The sequence below is a fragment of the Numenius arquata genome, chromosome 7, assembly GCF_964106895.1.
Source record: "Numenius arquata chromosome 7, bNumArq3.hap1.1, whole genome shotgun sequence".
Taxonomy (NCBI): domain Eukaryota; kingdom Metazoa; phylum Chordata; class Aves; order Charadriiformes; family Scolopacidae; genus Numenius; species Numenius arquata.
In genome coordinates, this window is record NC_133582.1 from 62181705 (window position 1) to 62202085 (window position 20381).

Below are 20381 nucleotides of genomic sequence, written 5' to 3' on the forward strand. Positions count from 1 at the left end.
AGGTACCGGAGCCTTTTGTACCGGGCGCTTCGGACGATTTGTAAACACACCCATAGCTTTTTATATTTGTTACATTCAGAAAATAATCTCTCACCCACATGTATTGATAAATACCCGACTTTATTCTGGCTTGTGATCTCTCCTGAAAGTTTTCCCAGGGAAATCAAAGCTTCTGGAGAAGGGTTTCAGGGTGGTCGGGGGGGTGATGCCACTGCCCCACCTTACGCTGTCGCGCGGTCCGGGCGAGCAGCAGAACTCGGGCGACAGGCTGAGGCTCAGAAAGAGCGTCCCAGATTTATTCAGCAATAATGTTGGAGAGATTATCAAAATGTAACGAACAAAAGTTATTTTTGAAAAAAAACCCCAACAAAAAACCTAAAGAAAAACCTAAAACTATTCCTGTTGAAGATTGGATTTCTGTTTCTGTACCCCATTTGACAACTCGTAAGCAATAAACCATTTCAAATCTGGCCATTCGTTCTTCTGGGGGAGAGGGGGCTCAGGCCCCGCTCCCAGCAGTTGAAAAACAAAGTTGTTTTTGAAGCCGTTGGGATAAAGCCCATTCTGGGGCCCGGAAGGTACCGGGGGAGATGGTTCAGTCGGCCCCCGGGAGCCGTGCCCCCTGTTCCCAGCAGCTTCGGGTGGGCGCCGCTGAAAAGCAAATGAGAAAACTGTCCCCTGAGATTGAGAGGAAATGAAAAATGTCCATCCTTTATCCGAGCTGTGAAAGAGCCGAGTGGAATTGGCGTTTGGTTTCTATTCCTCTTCCCAGCTGCGTGAGCCGGCAGCGCTTCGGAGCAGACATGAATGGAATGGCTTTTAAATCATGTTTTTTAATGCAACGTAAACCTGAACTTTGTAACTCGTACTGGGTTTGGGTCATACCCATTCCTGACAATCAACGGGGTCCCTCTTCAGCTGCTCGCTCGTATTTGCATTAAGGGGTAACAGCGCAAAGAGCCCGAAGGCCATTTCCTCACCTGTTGCTGCAAAAAGAGCCCGTTTGTCCCAGCGGGGGCTTCACCTGCTCCGAAAAGAGCCTGATGGTGTTGGGGTGTCGGGCATTAAACACACCCCGACTGGTCTGTGACTGAAAACTTCATTTCTCTGAGATACGTTTAATACCAAATTGTTTATTTTTACTTAGGGAAACACTACCTATGGCAGCCTGGCTGTATAGAGCTGGCTAAAGACAAAGTAGTTAGAAGTGCTGGAAGTTAAAGGTGTAATTTCACAGCCTCGTGTGAGGGTGTGACCCCACGGTGGATTGGTGAAGCGACACCTGGAACCCAGTTAAGCAGCAGGCACCACCCCCGCCTTTGTAAATACCTGAAATGTAAAAGCTAATAAAGAGGAAACCGTTAAGCAGCGACGCCTCCGCCTGGTTATTGCCGGTGCTGCCTGAGCGGCTTTGTGTCACCGCTGTTACCGGGACGGACAGCGACGGGGACGGCGAGTGTGTGAGGACGAGGAGGAGCCCCTTGGGTTTAACTGGGGGAGATGCTGAACTGGGGGCAGTAACTGGGAAGGACGGGGAGCGTTTGCATCACAGAGTTCAAGTGCCCACCTCGGGTGGCGTCTCCCCGATGACACAAGGAGCCTTGGGGACAGGAACTGCCCCGAGTCCTTTGACTGAGGAGCCCCTTCCTCTGTGGGGGACTTGAATTCCCAAATCAAAAGCTCAGTGGCTTCACCCAGACCTTACGGGTGCGTTTCCTGCCGGTGCCAGGCGGAGGGAAAGCCGAGGCAGCTCCTGGACGCTCACACACAGCTCAGCCATGGTTTTGGGCTTGTAACCCTGGGGGAAAGAGTATTCACCCCCCCCCGTGGGGGCCGTGGATTCTGCTGAAGCCCCAGCTCCTGGGGGGGAACTGGCTTCAATTCCCTCCGACCCGGACAGCGGGATTCACTGCAGAGGAATCTCCCTCCATCGCATCTGAAACCCTTTGTGAGAATCTGCCCCTCAGCTGGAACAGTAATACCCAAACCACCACTCCGGAGACACGTCTGCGATTTAAGGCAGGCACAAGAGGGAACTCGAGCAATAACGAGTCTTTACTTAATTGATGCTGCTCCCATTACAAAAATAAGCATCCACAGCACATTTATTTCATGTTTAAATTACATCATCTTTTTACATAACCTGAAAAGAAAATATATTTATCCCACGTACAGTCATAGTAAACAAGTGCATTATTTCCAACATTAAAAATAAATCTTTTGACCAAGTCTGTACAACAGATAAATAACATTATATCTACAATACTTAAGTTGTGAAGAACAAAACAAAAATTATCCCTTGAACTCACCGTTCCCCATTGCTCCTAATACTGGCGTAGATGAAGGTCCTGGGTCCTGTCCCCCCCCAGCGCTCACCGGCACCGCCTCCTTCAGCCGCTCGCACGCCCCGACGGAGGAGTTTAACACGTCCCAAACGCGGGCAGTCGCACACAAACACCACACGGCTGAGCGTCCTCCCAGTAGCTTCAAAATTAGAATTAGTAAAACTCCTGAATCCGGGGGAAGCCAACGATTCGTTTTCTCTTCCATGATGAGTGACTGGTCATTCTTTAAAGGAACCTGATTCTCCACCAAAGAAACGTAACTGAAGCTGTTCTTTACGTAATTTTTTTTTGCACTCGGTGGTGGCTGCGAGTTTGAATTCCATTTTTTAACCGGGGTGAGATGAAACGCATGTCCACGACGGCCCATCCGGTACCAATCGGGATCCGCGTTGTTTATAATCACACGTAATGGCACGCACGCTCGGAGAACAACACTGCGCTCGTGGCTCTGACCGCCAACGAGTAACCAGCAGAAGAATGCAGCGAGAAAGCAAGGAGAGGTCAAAATACCACTTGAACCAAAGCCACCGACAGCAAAGCGATTTGGAGATTTTACAGAGGGTTGTACACAGTTAAATCAATTGGTGAAAAACGTATGAAAAAGCAAACCATTTTAGGGAAAAAAAAATTCTTTATAAAAAAAATTCACCTCAGAATTCACACTATTTGCTGAAAACATCTTAAATTCCTAAAAAAAAAACAACCCATAAAACATGATGTAAACTTGTATATAATCCTAAATCACTGAACTGGTGATGGTTTCTTATTTCCACGTATAAAGGGTTTCATCTAACGCACACTATATCCACCCAAAATACTCATTTCCAAACAAAAAACTGACCGTTTGCTGGGAGCGCCGCCCCGGTTGAGCAGTAACGCCGTGCTCCGGGCCGGCTGAGGGTCTCCCTCGGGGAGCGATCCCAGGTTTGCCCTCCTGTCCCCGGCTGAGGACGGTGACAGCCCGCGTTCCCCACAGCCGCCTGGAACTCCCGCTCCCCGGCCCCGGGGATCCCGGGACACGCACACGGGGTCGTTAAACCACTTCACCTCTTGGTGCCACCTCCAGAGGGGTTTGTAAACACAAATCCAGTAGAAAAGACTCGTTTTCACATGCAGTTCTGTCCAGTGCATTCTCGTCCCTCGGGTGACTCGAGAAGGCCGTTTCCACACAAAATATGTACATCTGCACTATATACATTTTTCCACACACATAATTTAAATGTCTTCTTGTACCTCCAGTTGAGAATTCCGGTTCAGGCAGACACACAGGAAACCTGAAGAAAGTTCCCAAGAATCTCTTCAAGTTAATGCCGCGACTGCTCTTGCATCGCTGAGAAGAGGAGAAGTCCCGAAAAAAACCCAGCTACGCACAGCAGCCTCTTCAGCAGAGTGGAGTTGTCTTTCGGAACCACAATCTGCGCCAGGTCGTTGGTGATCTGAGAGATTTCGTGGGCCACGCACACGAATATGAAAGTGCTGACCAGGACGTTGAACATGGGGTACCCGGGAATGAGCACCAGGATGCCCTTGGTGTCTGCCGCCAGCCAGATGTGGTACTGGCAGATGAAGAGCTGAGAGAAGATAAGAGCGTCCTTAATAATACTTAAATATATAGATATTTTTTATTTATATAAAGACATATAATTATTACATTGTCTCCACGGGGTCAGAACAGCCTCCGCTCAGGCACTGCGTCTCTGTGAGGGGCTGACCTAACGCGCCTGCAAATAAAGATAATGCTTCAACTGCTGAGGAACACAACGGTCCCGGGAGCCAATCAGCATGTTGGAGTTCACAGAATCACAGAACGGTTGGGGTTGGGACCTCTGGAGATCATCCAGTCCAACCCCCTGCCAGAGCAGGGTCACCCAGAGCAGGTCCCACAGGAACGTGTCCAGGTGGGTCTGAATGTCCCCAGAGAAGGAGACTCCACCACCTCTCTGGGCAGCCTCTTCCAGGGCTCTGCCACCCTCACAGGAAAGAAGTTCCTCCTCATGTTTAGATGGAACTTCTTATGTTCAAGTTTGTGCCCGTTCCCTCTTGTCCTGTCCCTGGGCACCACTGAAAAAAGACTGGCCCCATCCTCCTGACAACCACCCGTTGAGTATTTATAGGTGTTGCTCAGATCCCCCCTCAGTCTGCTCTTCTCCAGACTAAACAGACCCAAGTCCCTCAGTTCACCAGGAATCAGAACACTGAAAATGGGATCCTTAAAAAAAAATAATCTCAAAACCGTGTGTGACATCGACACTGTGTTACAATGGGTTCCTCCGACAAGTTCCTTTCCCTTTTGAAAATCTATTTTAGTAATACAATAACATTAACCATTTAATATTACTAAACAACAAATAAAATGGAACACCAGATAATTCCCACTGTTTCAGAATACACACTGGATGGAACAAGGTCACGTTCGCACTGAGAAGGGGTTGGTTGGGGGAGTTCCATTTGTTTATCAGCGCAGGAAGGACATTCCCAGCAGTAGTCACTCCGCTCAGCGTAGCTCCTGCTGGTCCCTCAGCTGCCCTGAATTCTCACCTCCCACCTGCGCCCGTGCCAGAGCTCGCTCCAGCCTTGAATCCCTGCTCCCACAGCCCCCATCTCCCCCCAGACCAGCGTAAGACATCGGTTGGGCGCTGGGAGGCCGATGTTTCAGCTGTGGTTTGTAAGCGCAGAGGGAAGCTGCGATGCCAGGAGAGGTGAAACAGCGTGGCACTGAATAACCCAACACACGCCTTCCCTACTCCCGTGTCACCCCACAGTTTAGGTGACAAAGCCTCCTCACAGCTCTAAGTGTCAATTCACTGAACCTCCGATCATTCCACTTACCTCGAGGGAGATCTTGCCGAACCAGGCGAAGAAGGAGCTATACACAGATCGGACATAGCCGGGAATGTTCCTGATGAGGATGAAAGCTAAAATCTTTTTTTTTTTTTAAAAAAAAAAAAAAAAAGAAGGTAAAAAAAAGGTGACCGGATGACAGGCAGGTTACACACACACAAAGAAGATGCATTCATTTTCCCTCTCTAAACTGAAGCGCATCATGCATTTAATTTTCTTTAAAATCTAATAAATATATGAAGCAAATAATAATCCATGCAGTTTACACTTCACCAAGCAGGGCTTGAAACCGCAGATCTCTCACACACACTGTTAGAGCAGAGCAAGTCACATTTACACCTTCAGTAGAACGGTGGCCCCGACGCTGACAGATGTCACCGTACACTTGGGAGGCACCGCCACAGAGCACGTTACACCCCGCCAGCCTCAAAAGAAGGCGGCCACAAATCTGAGGTAACCCCCAATTTTTAAAGAGAAGGTGTCAAGATGGACAAATGAGTATTAAAAAAATTAAGGTACACATGCTGCCCCTCAAGAGAGCAGGGCAAACCGTTAAATAAAACAGGGAACAGTCAGAGAGCTGGGGTACACTGGGGCAAGGGACACAACCAGAGGAAAATCTAAACTTAAGAAAACCACACGCACGTCCCCGTGGGCCACTTCTTCTCTGTCTAAAAGTGTCTGCAGGGTCCCAGAGGTGGCTTCCTGCACTAACACCCCCCAAACACCCGTGTGTCCCTGCTGCTCTCCCACTGCCATGCCACCGGGCAAAAGCTGGGTTTGGACTTAAACAGTGCTAAGGAGATCGGGGTTCATCAAAAGCCCAACCACACCATGGGATCTCAGTGCTCAGAGGCACTGACAAACAGCGAGCAACGGAGTTAAACCCTTCTCCACTCTCAGACAGGAGAATGAAGCTCACTGTCTGACATTCCACGCTAACGCAAAAATATCTTTAAAAGCCCAAATAAGAACAGAGTAGAGACTATCACCGTAAGGAAAAGGACTAGAGTGATAATTACCTGTACCACAGAAACAGAAGGATGTAATTCATTGCACTCTGTCTTGTTTTTACAGCTACTGGCCCAAATAGAGTAGGTCTAAAAGATAGAATCACAGAATCATAGAATGGTCTGGGTTGGAAGGGACCTTTCAGATCATCGAGTCCAACCATCAACATAACTCTGATAAAAACCATCACTAAACCATGTCTCTAAGCTCCGTGTCAACCCGTCTTTTAAATCCCTCCAGGGATGGTGCCTCAGCCACTTCCCTGGGCAGCCCATCCCAAGGCTTAATAACCCTTTCAGGGTAAAAATTTTTCCTAATATCCATCCTAACCCTCCCCTGGCACAGCTTGAGGCCATTTCCTCTTGTCCTATCAGTCCACTATATGTACCATTTCAAAACGAAACCAGAGGTAAGCTCTTCTGAAGTGCTGCAGCAGCAGCTGGTCACTAAGAAGTGTAGCAGCAAGAGAAAAAAACGACACTCTGTTTAGTTCTGTGTCTGTCTCCAATCCCTCTCCGCAGCCGACGGAGAAGGACTGGAGACAATCCCATTGCCCACTGACACCCCGCGGTGCAGCCCCGGCGCTGACCGTTCGTTCATTCCTCACACAGACATCAGGCAAGAGCCGAGACTAGAGCCGCCTTATCTACCAGATCATTTTTATCATCCTGCTTTCTTGTAGCCTTTGCAACGACCCGAAAAAGCGATGATGTTTTCATCTACAGTTGACTGAAAGGATAAATATTTGAGTGAGCAGACAGGTAGGGCTGTGCACAGAACCGCAGCTGAAATATCTCCAGATCAAGATTTGCTTTTTTAAAATCAATATATTTCCTAAAAAAGAACTTCAGAAAACTTATTCTTCAGAGATTTACCAACCTGATTGTGCTAGTTATACTCGGTACGTACCAGAAAGGATACAATTGAAATAAATAATAGAACATTTGAAACTCTGCTGGAGAAAAGAGGATCTCCCTTTCCTTCTGAGATCATCTGACGCTTCTGCAGTGCCAGATAAATAAAAGCAAACAGCATCCCATGAAAAACCACCTGTAAAAGACAAACAGAACGCAATGAATATTTCATGGCTTTTACAAGTACTTCAGGTACAAACCCTTAACAGAAAGGCTACAGGAGAAACTATCTGTAACACCAAAACTCAGGTGTAAAAAGGTCTTTTCCCAAATTTAGTGAAGCAAACAAACCGAGGCTTTTCTCCACTCCACTGCCATGAGCTGCATTTGTACCTCAGCTCAGAAACGATGACTGAAGCACTCTCAGGAAGGCTTCACTGAGCGCTACAGGCACGGCAAGGAAATCTCAAGAAGCTCTCCAGTATCTCCTGTCCCCTCTGCAATCTGTGCCAGCCTGGAAAAGGCCTTCTCTGGGGAAAAGCCACCGGGATCTGGCTGGTGAGAATGTTCCCGAGACGCCACCAGTGCCTCCGTCCCCCAGACACCACCCTTGGGCAGAGCCAAAGCACTTTCCCACTGCAAAACCATTTGAAAATATGTGCAGGAATAATCGGCTTTTGGCATCAAGGCCCTGATTCTGACAGTGTTTTAAAGGTTACCTTAAAAGAAATATATCCCTAACTGATACGACTTTCAGAAAGCATTACTAAGAAAGCCACTACATAATTCCCCCTGCATGCCTACAGCCTGAAGTGCTACAGGGGGTACATTTTCACAGTAAAATTTTTGAGAAAAGACAAATCTAGGTCACTTTATGACTTTTTTTTTTCTTTAAAGCAAACTAAGCAGGATTCGCAAATAAATCAAGCCCCATGTTTTAAGCGAGGCTCCGACAGATGTTTGCAGAGTGAGGTGGATGCAGCTTAGCCTTCTGTTAAACCATCCAGGGGGACAAACTCCTGCTTTCCCTGGAGGAAAGGAAAACAAGCCCTCCCTCCACCCCCTAATTAAAAAAATACACTTTAAAGTGTATTTAAATTTATGAAATAATATATAAATATATATTTAAATAAATTTTAAATAAATATATATATAAAATAAATATATATAAAAAAATATATAAAATTTTTGGAAATGGTACATACATAGCGATCCAGTTTCCACCTAAACCACCATTCATAGACATTCCCATTCAGTTCAAAACACTTGGAGAGTGGCCAAAAGGAAAAGATCTTCTCAAATGCACCCTGTAAAAAATAAACCCAGTAGAGGCATCAACACCGACGTCAACCACATTGATCAAATATAAATCAACAGGCTGCCTTCTAATATCACCACATCCTTATTTCACCGGCTACGTGGCATTACCAAAATAACAGGTACTCCCTCAACAAAAGAAATTAAAAACCACCCAAAAATACTTCTTCAGCTGAGAGAGGATTTGGGTTTTGCTTCCCGTTTGCCCTGCAGGCCTTTCCCTTCAGAGCATGGGCCTTTCCGTTTATTACATTTGTAATAAACACTCAAGTATTACACACAAACGAGTAAGCCAGAGAATTGTGTTTTTTCCAGCACCCACACCAACTCACATATGAACAGAAACAGAATCATAGAATCATTCAGGTTGGAAGAGACCCTTGGGATCATAGAGTCCAACCATCTTCCCTACTCTACAAAGTTTTTCCCTATACCATATCCCCCAACACCACATCTAAACGGCTCTTAAACACATCCAGGGATGGTGACTCAACCCCTCCCTGGGCAGCCTGTTCCAATGCCCGACCACTCGTTCTGTGAAACATTCTTTCCTAATGTTCAGTCTAAACCCACCCTGCTGGAGCTTGAAGCCATTCCCTCTCGTTCTATTGCTAATTACCTGTGAGAAGAGACCAGCACCAACCTCTCTACAGTGTCCTTTCAAGTAGTTGTAGAGGGCGATGAGGTCTCCCCTCAGCCTCCTCATCCTCATACTAAACAGTCCCAGCTCCTTCAACCGCTCTTCATAGGATTTGTTTTCCAGGCCCTTCACCAGCTTCGTTGCCCTCCTCTGCACTCGCTCCAGCACCTCGACATCTCTCTTGGATTGAGGTGCCCAAAACCGGACACAATACTCCAGGTGTGGCCTCACCAGGGCTGAGTACAGGGGGGACAATCACCTCCCTGCTTCTGCTGGTCACACTATTTCTAACACAAGCCAGGATGCCGTTGGCTTTCTTGGCCCCCTGGGCACACTGCCGGCTCATATTCAGCCGCTTGTCAATCAGAAAGGTTCCCTTTTTTTTTTCTTCTGTATTTATGGTACAGGAGTAAATATACAATTATGAGCACATTAAAAGTAGAGATAGGTAACATACTCCTAGGTAGTTAAGGATAAAAATAGTCAAAATTTACAAACCTGAGAATACGACAGAAAATATATACATGTCAGTAAGCAAACCAGCTTCAGCAGCAAACCCAAGTGCCACAAGCAGTGCCCTGAGGAAGAAATAAATTAATCAGTATAAAGTCATCAATTTTTCAATAGCAAAACCCAGGACACATTAAATCATAATTGCTAATTATTTAGTGCAGCTATGCTTACTAAGAGATACATTCACAAATAAACGGTCAAACATTACTAGCAGTATTTTATCACTATCTGCACTTTCATATTGAATTTTACTTTAAGCAACTAAAATAAGCATTCACAGCAATTAACAGCCTACTGATCCTAAATTAAGTCTGTCAGTGAGATTTCCTAGTTTCCCAGTACGCTCCTGCTCCCAAGTACACACCCTTCATTGCTCTGTATCTGCAACACAAGTGCCTTAGTAGAAAAAAAATAAATATAAATAATGGAGCTATTTGCCTTTGAGAGATCTTGTAAAGCTCTCTCTAATTATATTTTTGCAGCGTCTATTCCTAGCTGACATTTGATATAGTCCATTGTCATATCTGCAGACTACAAAATTTGGATATTGCTCCATCAGTAGGGAAGAAGGATCTAAGAATCTTAAGGTTTTAGTTCTAATTTAGGTGAATTAAATAATAAGCATTTACTACATGATGACAGCTCTTCAAATCAACTGCAATGCATAAAATAAACTAAATAGATATAAATAAAAATATAAAAAATATATAAAAATATATATGTAAATATATATATTTATATAGTTAAATAAATAAAAATATATATGTAAATAGATATGTAAATATATATTTATTTATATATTTAAATAAATAAATAAAAATAAAATAAACTGGGATTTCAGTTCAACTTTTCTTTAAAATATCAGTATCACAAGGCACACATCTGACAGTTCCCTTAATCTAAGACACAAAGATAACAACCCTCAGGTGCTGGTCTGGCAGGACATGGGGAAGCCTGAGCACTGCCTGTCCCTGCCGTGCCCATGCCACGCTGCAGCAACACCCCCAGCTGGCACGGATCACACTGCCTGTGTTCAGTTTGCATTCAGTAACACTACAACTCTTGATACCACAGATTTCTGATGGGCAAAACCTATTAAAACATATACTAATATTGCTGTAACCAGCGACAGACTTTAGTTATCAGCTGTTGCATTTTCCAACTGACATATAATTCACCTGAGACAAACCACATTTCTGTGAGCAGCTGTTTAACGCATTTTTACTATGTTAAAAGAGATGAGATGAACCAACAATACATTTTCTTTATGGTTATCATTTGTAGTAACATACAAATGGTTTATAGCAGGAGGGGGAAAAAAAAATCCCTTACCATTTGCTTTCTTCTGGACTACCTGAGGCCATACAGCCAAGGTGGCATAAATGATCATAAACCAGACAGTGACTAAGGGCACAAAGTAGTAGAACTGGTAGGGCCGGTCCATCACGATGCACAGCACCACCACCAAGAAATTGAGACGAAATAAAACCTGGAGGGAGTCAGAGGAGAGAAGGCAGAGGGTACATAAACCCAGAGGCAAAGCTACAAGAGACGCGGGACGTGTTTCTCCTCACACGCTGCTTATATTTCAGTTGAAACAGGGGAAAAGCATCTCAGGGAACATCAAAAACCTAATACTTTGCTTTCACGCCGTAGCAGCTGGGCTCAGCTAAAGCCAGGGCAATGTGCTGCACCCGTACCTTTAATAAGCACTACGACCTGAGGTACATGAGAGCACAACACTTAACACCAACTAAAGATTTATTTTTAATTTTTTAAACCACCACAGCACACCCTGCAAAACCTGGGAGGGAAAACAAAAATAGGAATGTTCTGCAGAACTGTCACAGTGTGAAAATTCTTTTTCTTTATTAACAAGCGTAGGCTCCAATACACTGTCTTTGGAAAATGACCAAAAAAAAAATCTGGAAAGTTTTTGTTTTCTCCTTATTTTGCACTTTGAGTGAAAACTCAAAACCGTAACTGAAAGGGCTTTTGGACCAAGAAAAACACCAGTTTTAAATGACAAAAAAAAAACCAAAACAACTCCTGCATATTTGTTTTTCAAAGGCAGCAGATACATCTGATACTTTTGTGAAATTTCATCTGTCTCTAAAGAAAGAGTTGTGGTATTTCTGACCCTATTCTGTCTATCAAAGGGTTAATCATAGTTATACAGAACTACCTGTCCCAACAAAAAAACCCCCAACCCAGCAAATTCTCAGTTGAGAATGAAAGAAAAAGTAAGGTAAAACATTTGGCAACTTTGCTATGTCTTGAAAGAGGCAATAAATACTACAGCGATGGCTCTTGTTCATGTATTCATAATCTACTTCAGTGCAAAACAGCTGGATACTAAATAAAATAGCAATGTGAAGAGTTTCTTTAACGGATCCAAAAGATCACTCATCTGAAGGAAAGACAGACATCACAAGTGCTTTGGGACGCTATTCATGGCCCCAACTAACCAGTCAGGGAGTTTTTCAGTTCACCAACAAGTGAGGAAAATTCCAAAGCGCACACAAAAATTGGAAGTGTTAAAAATTTAAGCAAGTGGAAATCACTTCAATTTAAATCAGAGACAAGGCAACGTTTGTTCCGTCTACATAAAGGCTTGCCATGCTGGGAGCCAGCAAACCAATCCGCTGAGTAACTCCCTCTATTCACAGGAGAGGCCAACACCAGAAGTTCTGTACACAAGCGTCCCCTGGATTCACCAAACATTTATCATTTACTTGTATAAGAAAACTCTAACAGAAACACCCCAGTAACTAAAAAAACCCAAACACACAGGAAAATATCAACATGGAGCAGACATGTTTTAAGAACAGGGTGAGAGAAGCAAAATGAAGTATTTTGAGGGGGGACCTCATTGCCCTCTACAACTCCCTGAAAGGAGGGTGTAGAGAGGTGGGTGTTGGCCTCTTCTCCCAAGGGAATAATGGCAGGACCAGAGGAAATGGTCTGAAGTTGGGGCAGGGGAGGTTTAGATTAGATATTAGGAAGAATGACTTTACTGAGAGGGTGGTCAGGCCCTGGAACAGCCTGCCCAGGGAGGTGGTGGAGTCACCATCCCCGGAGGTATTTAAGAAACGTGTAGACGTGGCACTTCAGGGCATGCTCTAGTGCCCGAGATTGATGGGTTGTGTCCGTTTGTGGTTTTTGGGGGTTTTTTTGGTGTTTTTTTGTTTTGGGGTTTTTTTTTTTGTTGGACTCGATGATCTCAAAGGTCCCTTCCAACCATGAAGATTCTGTGATTCTATTTCCAATGGCTAATTTGGGAAATCTGTAAGGTTTTTTTGTCAGCAGGGAAGAGGAGCTGAGAACACTCACACCACCTGAGGTTCTCAGTGGGAACTGGAGAAAGGCTGTTCAGAGGGCGATCCAGAACATCGCAGCTCCTCAGGAAAACCACTCACTCTCCAGTATCCACGGAATAAATCCAGAAAGATTTCACAAATTAGTGTGCTGGCAATGATACCCCTCTTTGCTGACAGCAACCCTGCCTGGATCCTTACCTATATATTGCTATACACTGTAAACTGCTACTGCCATGAAGGCTCCACTTCTATATAGTGGAAAGTGTCTGTCTTGATATTTTAAAGTCTACATACTTACATTTTTACATTTATATGGTATATATTTGTATTAGATAAACACTGTGGATTAAACCTGTCAGATTACATAGAAACAGCAGCCATTTCCAATGTGCAAGCCTGGGTTAAGCAATCTCCTACCACATTATTTAGGGAGTACGGGTGTAGAGTGGATATTTCATTACCTGAACAAATTTCTTTATAAAAACTGGTAAGTGGATAATCATACCTGGCACACTCTGTATACACCGAAGTCCCCTTTTATCCAGAAATATGAGAAGTGTCCGTAACCCGTTTGGAACAGATATGCAGCAACCAGAACGCGAATGTGCATGTACACCGGCAAAAACTGTCGAGAAAAATAAAGTCCCTTTTATTAATGCTTTGGATTCTCCTTTCTACCCCTTTATTTTATGCTTTTTCTGCATTGCAGTAAATTAGGTTTAACTAATAAAAGAAAAATTATGCTGCGTTTCCCAGGTTCTTACTAAGCCCTTTTGTCGCCCTGACCTCTCTGGTGTTAAAATGAGTTTCTGCTATTAACTGCTCTATGCTTTCCGTATCCTGTAACCAGGTAAGGGAGGGTTAAGAAAGGCTCTTCAGACGCTTACCTTCAGTGGTTTCATGTTCCACACATAAAAACAAAGCATCGCTAGCAATTAAACTAATGTCATATTCTACTGAGAGGAAACAAGTATGTATTTTCATTGGCTAATTGATGCATAAAATGCTCTTATCAAAGAAATCTACATTTAAATAGAGAGAAAAACTAACTTTGCTAATAGTATTTTTAAAACTACAGGAACAACAGCATGAGTTATTCATTCTATTCAACTCTAATACATATTTGTACTATCTTTCTTGTGAAGTAACATACCCAAATTGCACTCCCACTTTTAGAAAAAATATGAAATTCAAATGACTTACAGTGCTTGCTCCAGAGATATGATAAATCAAAATAACAAGTTGCATCCAGCCCTTCCATTCATCAGTCTGTTCTCTATTTAACACTTTAGTCTAATGCAAAACAAAACAAGAGTGTTGCTATTCCAAAAAGTACAACGAACATCTACAAAATGAGGAGAAAAAGTTCAAAACAATAAACCACTTTATGGGTAAATAGGTCTCAAGTGTAAAAGAACTTCTGTCTAGTGGACACAGCTCTGCCAGATTTCAACGTGCGCGACACCCTCTCCAATCTGAGCTCTCTCACTTCTGATCTGAGTGAGTGACAATGACAGTGGCTGAAAGTGCCCCTACCCATACACTCCCAAGAACTTTTTGCATATAATTCCACCCAAAAGTTACATTGCTTGTGAGCGCATTTTTTGCAGATGTGTTATACTAACTTTGAAAATTTAAATATTTAGCAATTAGTTATTTACACTTAAACTGGGAAACAATGTTAGAATTAGGACGTCAACATGATCATTACCTCTTTGGTATTTTCGGTATAAAATACCCCCAAAACCAAGATATAGACGATGGGTATGAAGAAAGACGAATGTGTATAAAATTTATTTTCCTTCATGAAAAGATTTGCTCTGTCACATAGATAAAAATAGGTCATGATTAGACCCAGTTTGCAGAACGAGTGTAAGAGCATCTCCAAAGTAGAAACGTTAGGAGTGCTGATGGCAGGTTTCTTCTCCTCTCCACTTTCCAAGTCCGTGCATGATTTGTTCTTCCGAAAATTATTCCGATGAATTAAACTGATAATTAAATATCCAATAATGGAGAAAGTAAAGAAACAGAAAGCCAACTTCTGTATGAGAGTGAGAGGAGGCTGAGGCTGACAGCAGGAGCCATCAATGGGCTTCATTATCTTATTGCAGTAGACGTTCATAAGAATCATCGCATTCTGTCAAAGGAACAGACAGCTTTGTCGATAATAAAGATCTCTAATAAAGATCATTTTCATCGTAAGAAATTTTCTTCTAGATCATGCACTGACATAAAACATCTGCAATTCTCCCTTATCATGACACAGATGAAGTTTCACAGTACCCTCATATATCCAGTTGCATTCAACAGTAGAGTCAAAACACCTCTTCCAAACAGGAAACCCTTCAGCTTCTTAAGGGGAGCAAAAAGAGCTAATCCTAATCCTTCCAGCAGAAGGCTTCTCTCTGCCCTCTCAACTAGAAGTGACACGGCGGGAGAGCTCAGTCACAGGAAGGGCAGACGGACAAAGTGGGGCTCACTGCAGGCACATATACACGTGTGTAGGTAAGTCGCTAGGTTAAAGATAAACTAAGAAATACAGTCAGTGGCAGTCTGCGAACCCAGGAAGATGCATACTGTGTGTTTTCTTAGCCTTTTCATGCTCCTTACTAAACAAAATGATATGGGCACATAGGGGAAAAGGTAAGACTGATTTCTTAGCACCACTTTAAAAATCATTATCACTCCAACTCATTCATGCAGATGAGGGCATGACGTTTGCACTCGGGATCTAAAATGAGGAGCAGATTAACAGCTATTTCAAAATAGCTACACACTACTGTGTTTGCCGTTATGTTCTTTAAACATCCTATATAACCGACTGCGCTCCCACCTTTGAGAACTCCTGAGTTTCTTGAAGAACCTGCAGGTCCTCACTACAGCCACAGCATGTGGCACTTCACAACACTCACTTACAATCTTCTTTTACTATTATTACTTTTTAAGGTTGACAAGTGATAAAAACACTTACTGTATCTCTGCTTGATTCAGGGAGATGCAGGCCATCTGCAGACTTCATGATGGTTTCTTGTGCTATCAATTTTGATACACTGAATAATTTAACTTTAGCCTTTGAATTTCGGGAGCTGCTGTTCAGAATACGAACGGCTGCTTCATTATAAGCATCTATTTTCTCATTAGTGATCATTTTCCGACTATCACTCAGCATGTCTTCATAAACAGGGTCTGAATTTGAAAGGACAAAGAATAGGCACATTAATGTTAATAGCTGACACACACTTGGCTCAGATTGCCCAGGCTGCTTTCACTGAGGCACTCACAAGAGTTCAATGGTACAGAAAAAGCATACGATGGGGACTGAGTGACTGTCACAGTAACTAGAGCAGTATCGAGAGCTGTTTATGATTAAATGCTCTTATTGCCATTCCCTGGTCATGCATATGTACTTATAGATTAGAAACCTTTAGCCAGACATGAGTGCCTGTTTTATTTCCCCACACCCATGGAGAGAGCACAATGCTGGAGTGCTGAGCTGCTGATGCCTTCTCTCAGTAATGGAATCCCCCAAGGAAAGACTCCAGAGCCAAGAGGACAGAAGACAGGCAGCAGAACAGACACGGGTAAAAAAAATAAATCTCTCAAACCCTCCAGTTACTGCAGAAGAAACAGCTCCTCATTTCTCTATGCCGCAGTCCATAAGCATATTCCACTCGCTCCTGTTGATTCCAGATTAACTGATGGTAGAATTTGAGTTTTTCAGAAGAACAGAACACCACTTAATTGCCCACAGGCTTCAGAAATTATGCAGAGCTTAACACAAAGCTATGCGGGGTTCTGGATCAAAAGGTCAGCTGGAGATTGATAAATTGCTATGAAAAGCTCGTGATGTTCATAACTCTGGTGATACACACTCTACAAGCTCTTAGTTGATTTACTTTAGCTACCTCAATGTCTACTTTTGGACAATCAATGTCTAGACAACTCTGTGTGCACAGACTGCTTTTCCTCTTACTTGCTCCATTAAACAGCTCAGCAATGATTTAAATGGACTGGATATTTATCAACTGGGACATGTCCATGTAGATAAACATGCTTTTGAAAGGAACGCGAGAAGATCAATCTGCTGATTCAGGTTAACTTCTAGAGCCAGCTTCGACAGGACCCTGGATGTGGCTCTCAGGGTACAGCTGGGTATATTCCTACCAAGGCTCAAAATCTGCCCCTGTTTCTAACCGAGGGGGCGATAACATAAGAACTGTCCTTTATGGCAGAGAAACCAGGAGCACATCCTACCTATGTGCTTGTTGTTCAGTGTCAGAGACATACCTTAGACTTACTGAAAAAAAGCAGAAGAATGTAAGCTTGGTACCATAAAAAATATCACAGACTCATCTGGAACCATGATTTCTGGCTCCCAGTCTTAGCTCACCAGTGCTTCGTGTGCAGAAGGCACCTTTCATTCTAGAGACTTAAATTCCCTGTATTCTCTGGAGCATGTCTATTCATTCTAGACACACACAGATACACTTGTTGAACCTCTCCTATTATTTATGCAATCTGAGAATTTAATTGGACACAAACACAAGAATACAGCTGATTTATGCACTTGTGTTCTTGACTCCCAGGAGGCCCGTATGGAGCACAGAAAAGGGAGAACAGGCCTGGCATATCAAGTCTGAGAGTGAGCTAACACAGAATTAGGAGTTCAGAAGGCAAAAGATTTTCCTGAGAGGGCTTTAAAATCTCCATCAGTAGCACCAGCTAATCAGGTACTGGCTAGTGAAGGCTGCAGGAATAGCCAGAATTCAACCAGCACCCTTTTTCCTCTGCAAGTCAGCAGCATGGACTAAGTTTTCCATAGGGTACAAGAGAATGAGTCAAGAGGCAGTGGCAGTACAGATTGTTACCTGCTGTTCTTTACTTTACCTTGTAAGACCCAGTAAACATCACTGCTTTTTGCTAATTTTTCCAAAAGAGGTGCAATGGAAGTGATATTGATTTTATATTGTGTGAGGGCTTCGTTGCTGCCATTGTGAATCTTGATAGACCACTGGAGAAACAAAGAGATTCAGAAGCTGAATTTAAATTTCAGACCGTTTAAATGAGGAGTATATAAAATTCAACATGACGTATATCTGATTTTTCCTAAATGAAACGATGCAAGCTGTTTTAATTAAAAGCCCCTTGACTTTGAACAATGAAGAAGTAGCAAAGCCAGTCATATTATACAAAAATCATGGCCAGTTCAGTTGGTTTTACTCAAGGAAACCTGACCCTGGCAAGAAATGTGTGCAAGCAAAACCAGACGTTGGCATCAAGTCAAATACTTCCATCTGTTTTACAGGTATACGCAAAAAAAAAAAAAAAAAAAGGAAAAAAAAGAAAAAGAGCCATTTTAATTTCTGAATCAATCTTCTATGTGATACGACTGGGGGAATGCTACGGCCACCCAAGAATCTCTCCTAACTTCTGAAAAATCTCCCACACTATAAGAAAAACAGATTCAGTATTTTTTGAAATATTACTTTATCTATACTTATTTAATCAAAATCTATAAAAAAAAAAATAAATAGTTTAGCCTGAATGTAGTGAACTCTCTAGCTATTTCTACATATCTACATAAAAATTTTGTTGTAGGCCAGTACACTGATTAACCCACTTCCTAAGAATGTTATCAAATATAAACGAATACTTCATGAAACCAACCAGCATCGCTGCCGAAGAGCAAGTACTGTACATCACGTATAAATACAGAATAAGCTATAATAGAATATATCTGATAGTTTACAACTACTTGTTATAACAGCAAATTCATTGAGAGTATATTTTTTATTATAAATTGGGTTTAATAACTTCATCACCTAACTTTTATGCTCCCAAGTTGGTTATCCTAATAGAACTTACTTTACAAAAATACCCGTATATGTATAACTTACCGTGGCAGCTCCTGCTACAATTATATGAGGTTTTGCCACAGAACCCTAAGACACAAAGTAAAATGAAGATAGTTAAAAATTTTCACAAATTATACTTATTATTATATTGAGCAGGTTAATTAAGACTCATATCTTAATTAACTATGACTCAACTCGTCCATCAGCTAATGGTTACAAAAGAACAGACTGCAGATCTATTACACAGAACATCAATTTGTGAAATACCACCATTTCCACATCAAAGAATCTGCAAAAAACAGAACCACCAGGGGCCATCACTAAATAACTCCAGGCTTTTTTAAAGGTCAATAAAGGAAGTAACGAGAGAAATTTAGTTTCCAATCTATAAACATATTACTCATTATCACAATTACATACATAATTTTATGATTAATAACATGCCAACCTACATCACAACTGAAACACGTAAAATAATTAGTAAGTAATTTGAGGGAAATACTGAAAAAAAAAATAATCAAGGCGTTCTTGACTTTCCAAATTGCCTTTGTCCTTCAGTTTGGAACACTCAAATTAACACAAACATTAAATCATAGAATCATGGAACATCTTAAGTTGGAAAGGACCCATAAAGATCAAAAGTGTTTGGTCAGATAAAAAAGGAGCCATTGCAGACAAAGAGGAAGAGAAACATCAAGTCAGAGTAAAATTCTTTCAGCTCTTAATAGGACGAATCAATGTGCTCCTGGGAAGTAGGGTTTTTCTGGTTTGGTTTGGGGTTTTTTTTGGCCCAAGTGAAGCCATCCTTGTGAGACCAGGAGATGCCCAGAAACATACACACCATGAAACGTCTCCCTTTTACTATTTTGCTGTTAAATTTTAGATTTCTGGAACATAACTGACTGAACATATGTGAGATGCTACAGTAGTTGGATTCCTAGAAATTATAGATGTGTCTATTAAAAAAAAAAAAAAAGTTAGTAGCCCTCAGACAGTTGCTGTATTTTTCTAAAATTAACAGTTCTTTAAGACAAACCTCAGTCCAAGATTTGATGCGTTGCCTCATAGACCCATTAACTTCTGGGTACCACAAGAAATCCTGTAAAAAAAATGCAGAATTGCATGTCAGTCCAGCATGGAAAACAGAAAGAAAAAAACCAACAAAAACCAAATGAAAAAAACCACCTTTGCCCCCATGACAAAAAGAAGAAATTTTCATTTGTAGCTCAGGAGTTGGCATTTCACCAAGAAGGCAATTTTTTAGCTTCTTCCAAATGGGATGTCCTTGACCTCCCCATGCAATCAGGGCTAAAGCTGAGCTCACATCTATAACTTATTTATTACAACTTGCTTTTTGCTCAGTTTCCCAAAGCTGTTACCAACAAGTGTTTTTTTTTTTTCTTCCAGAAATTTACATAATGTGATGGATAGCTTGAAAACACAATTTTCAAACAAAAATAAATCCTAACACTTTACATTACCGCTTCATAAATTATTATCTGTTTAAATCTAATAGCACTATGCACATTAAATGCATTACCTACAGGCAGCCATCGGCTGCGGCTGAAGAAGGAACGGATCAGTATGATGACTAGAAAGGGCAAAATTAAACTCTCTGCTTGTTCTCAGTGATTTTCTCTTTTTTTGGTCAAGTATTTTCTACATTTCGATTATTGGGTCACAGG

At 42.3% G+C, this 20381-nt stretch overlaps 1 protein-coding gene across 2 annotated transcripts in view; it reads right to left on the reverse strand.

Annotated features, from left to right (window-relative positions):
- Positions 1–2039: 2039 nt before the first annotated feature.
- CASD1 (CAS1 domain containing 1) overlaps positions 2040–20381 on the reverse strand; it is a 28282-nt gene continuing 9940 nt past the window's right edge. The window contains exons 5-18 of one of the 2 annotated variants that reach the window (XM_074150481.1): positions 19733–19795; positions 18739–18783; positions 17729–17852; positions 15813–16027; positions 14553–14978; positions 14045–14134; positions 13347–13466; positions 10854–11010; positions 9507–9586; positions 8257–8358; positions 7107–7247; positions 6209–6286; positions 5175–5267; positions 2040–3916 (exon numbers count right to left, since the gene is read on the reverse strand). In XM_074150481.1, the coding sequence (XP_074006582.1) occupies positions 3650–3916; positions 5175–5267; positions 6209–6286; positions 7107–7247; positions 8257–8358; positions 9507–9586; positions 10854–11010; positions 13347–13466; positions 14045–14134; positions 14553–14978; positions 15813–16027; positions 17729–17852; positions 18739–18783; positions 19733–19795 (2001 nt within the window). In that variant the 3' untranslated portion in view covers positions 2040–3649. Of the gene's footprint in view, positions 3917–5174; positions 5268–6208; positions 6287–7106; positions 7248–8256; positions 8359–9506; positions 9587–10853; positions 11011–13346; positions 13467–14044; positions 14135–14552; positions 14979–15812; positions 16028–17728; positions 17853–18738; positions 18784–19732; positions 19796–20381 lie in introns of those variants that run through there. The other variant, XM_074150482.1, reaches the window with a different exon arrangement.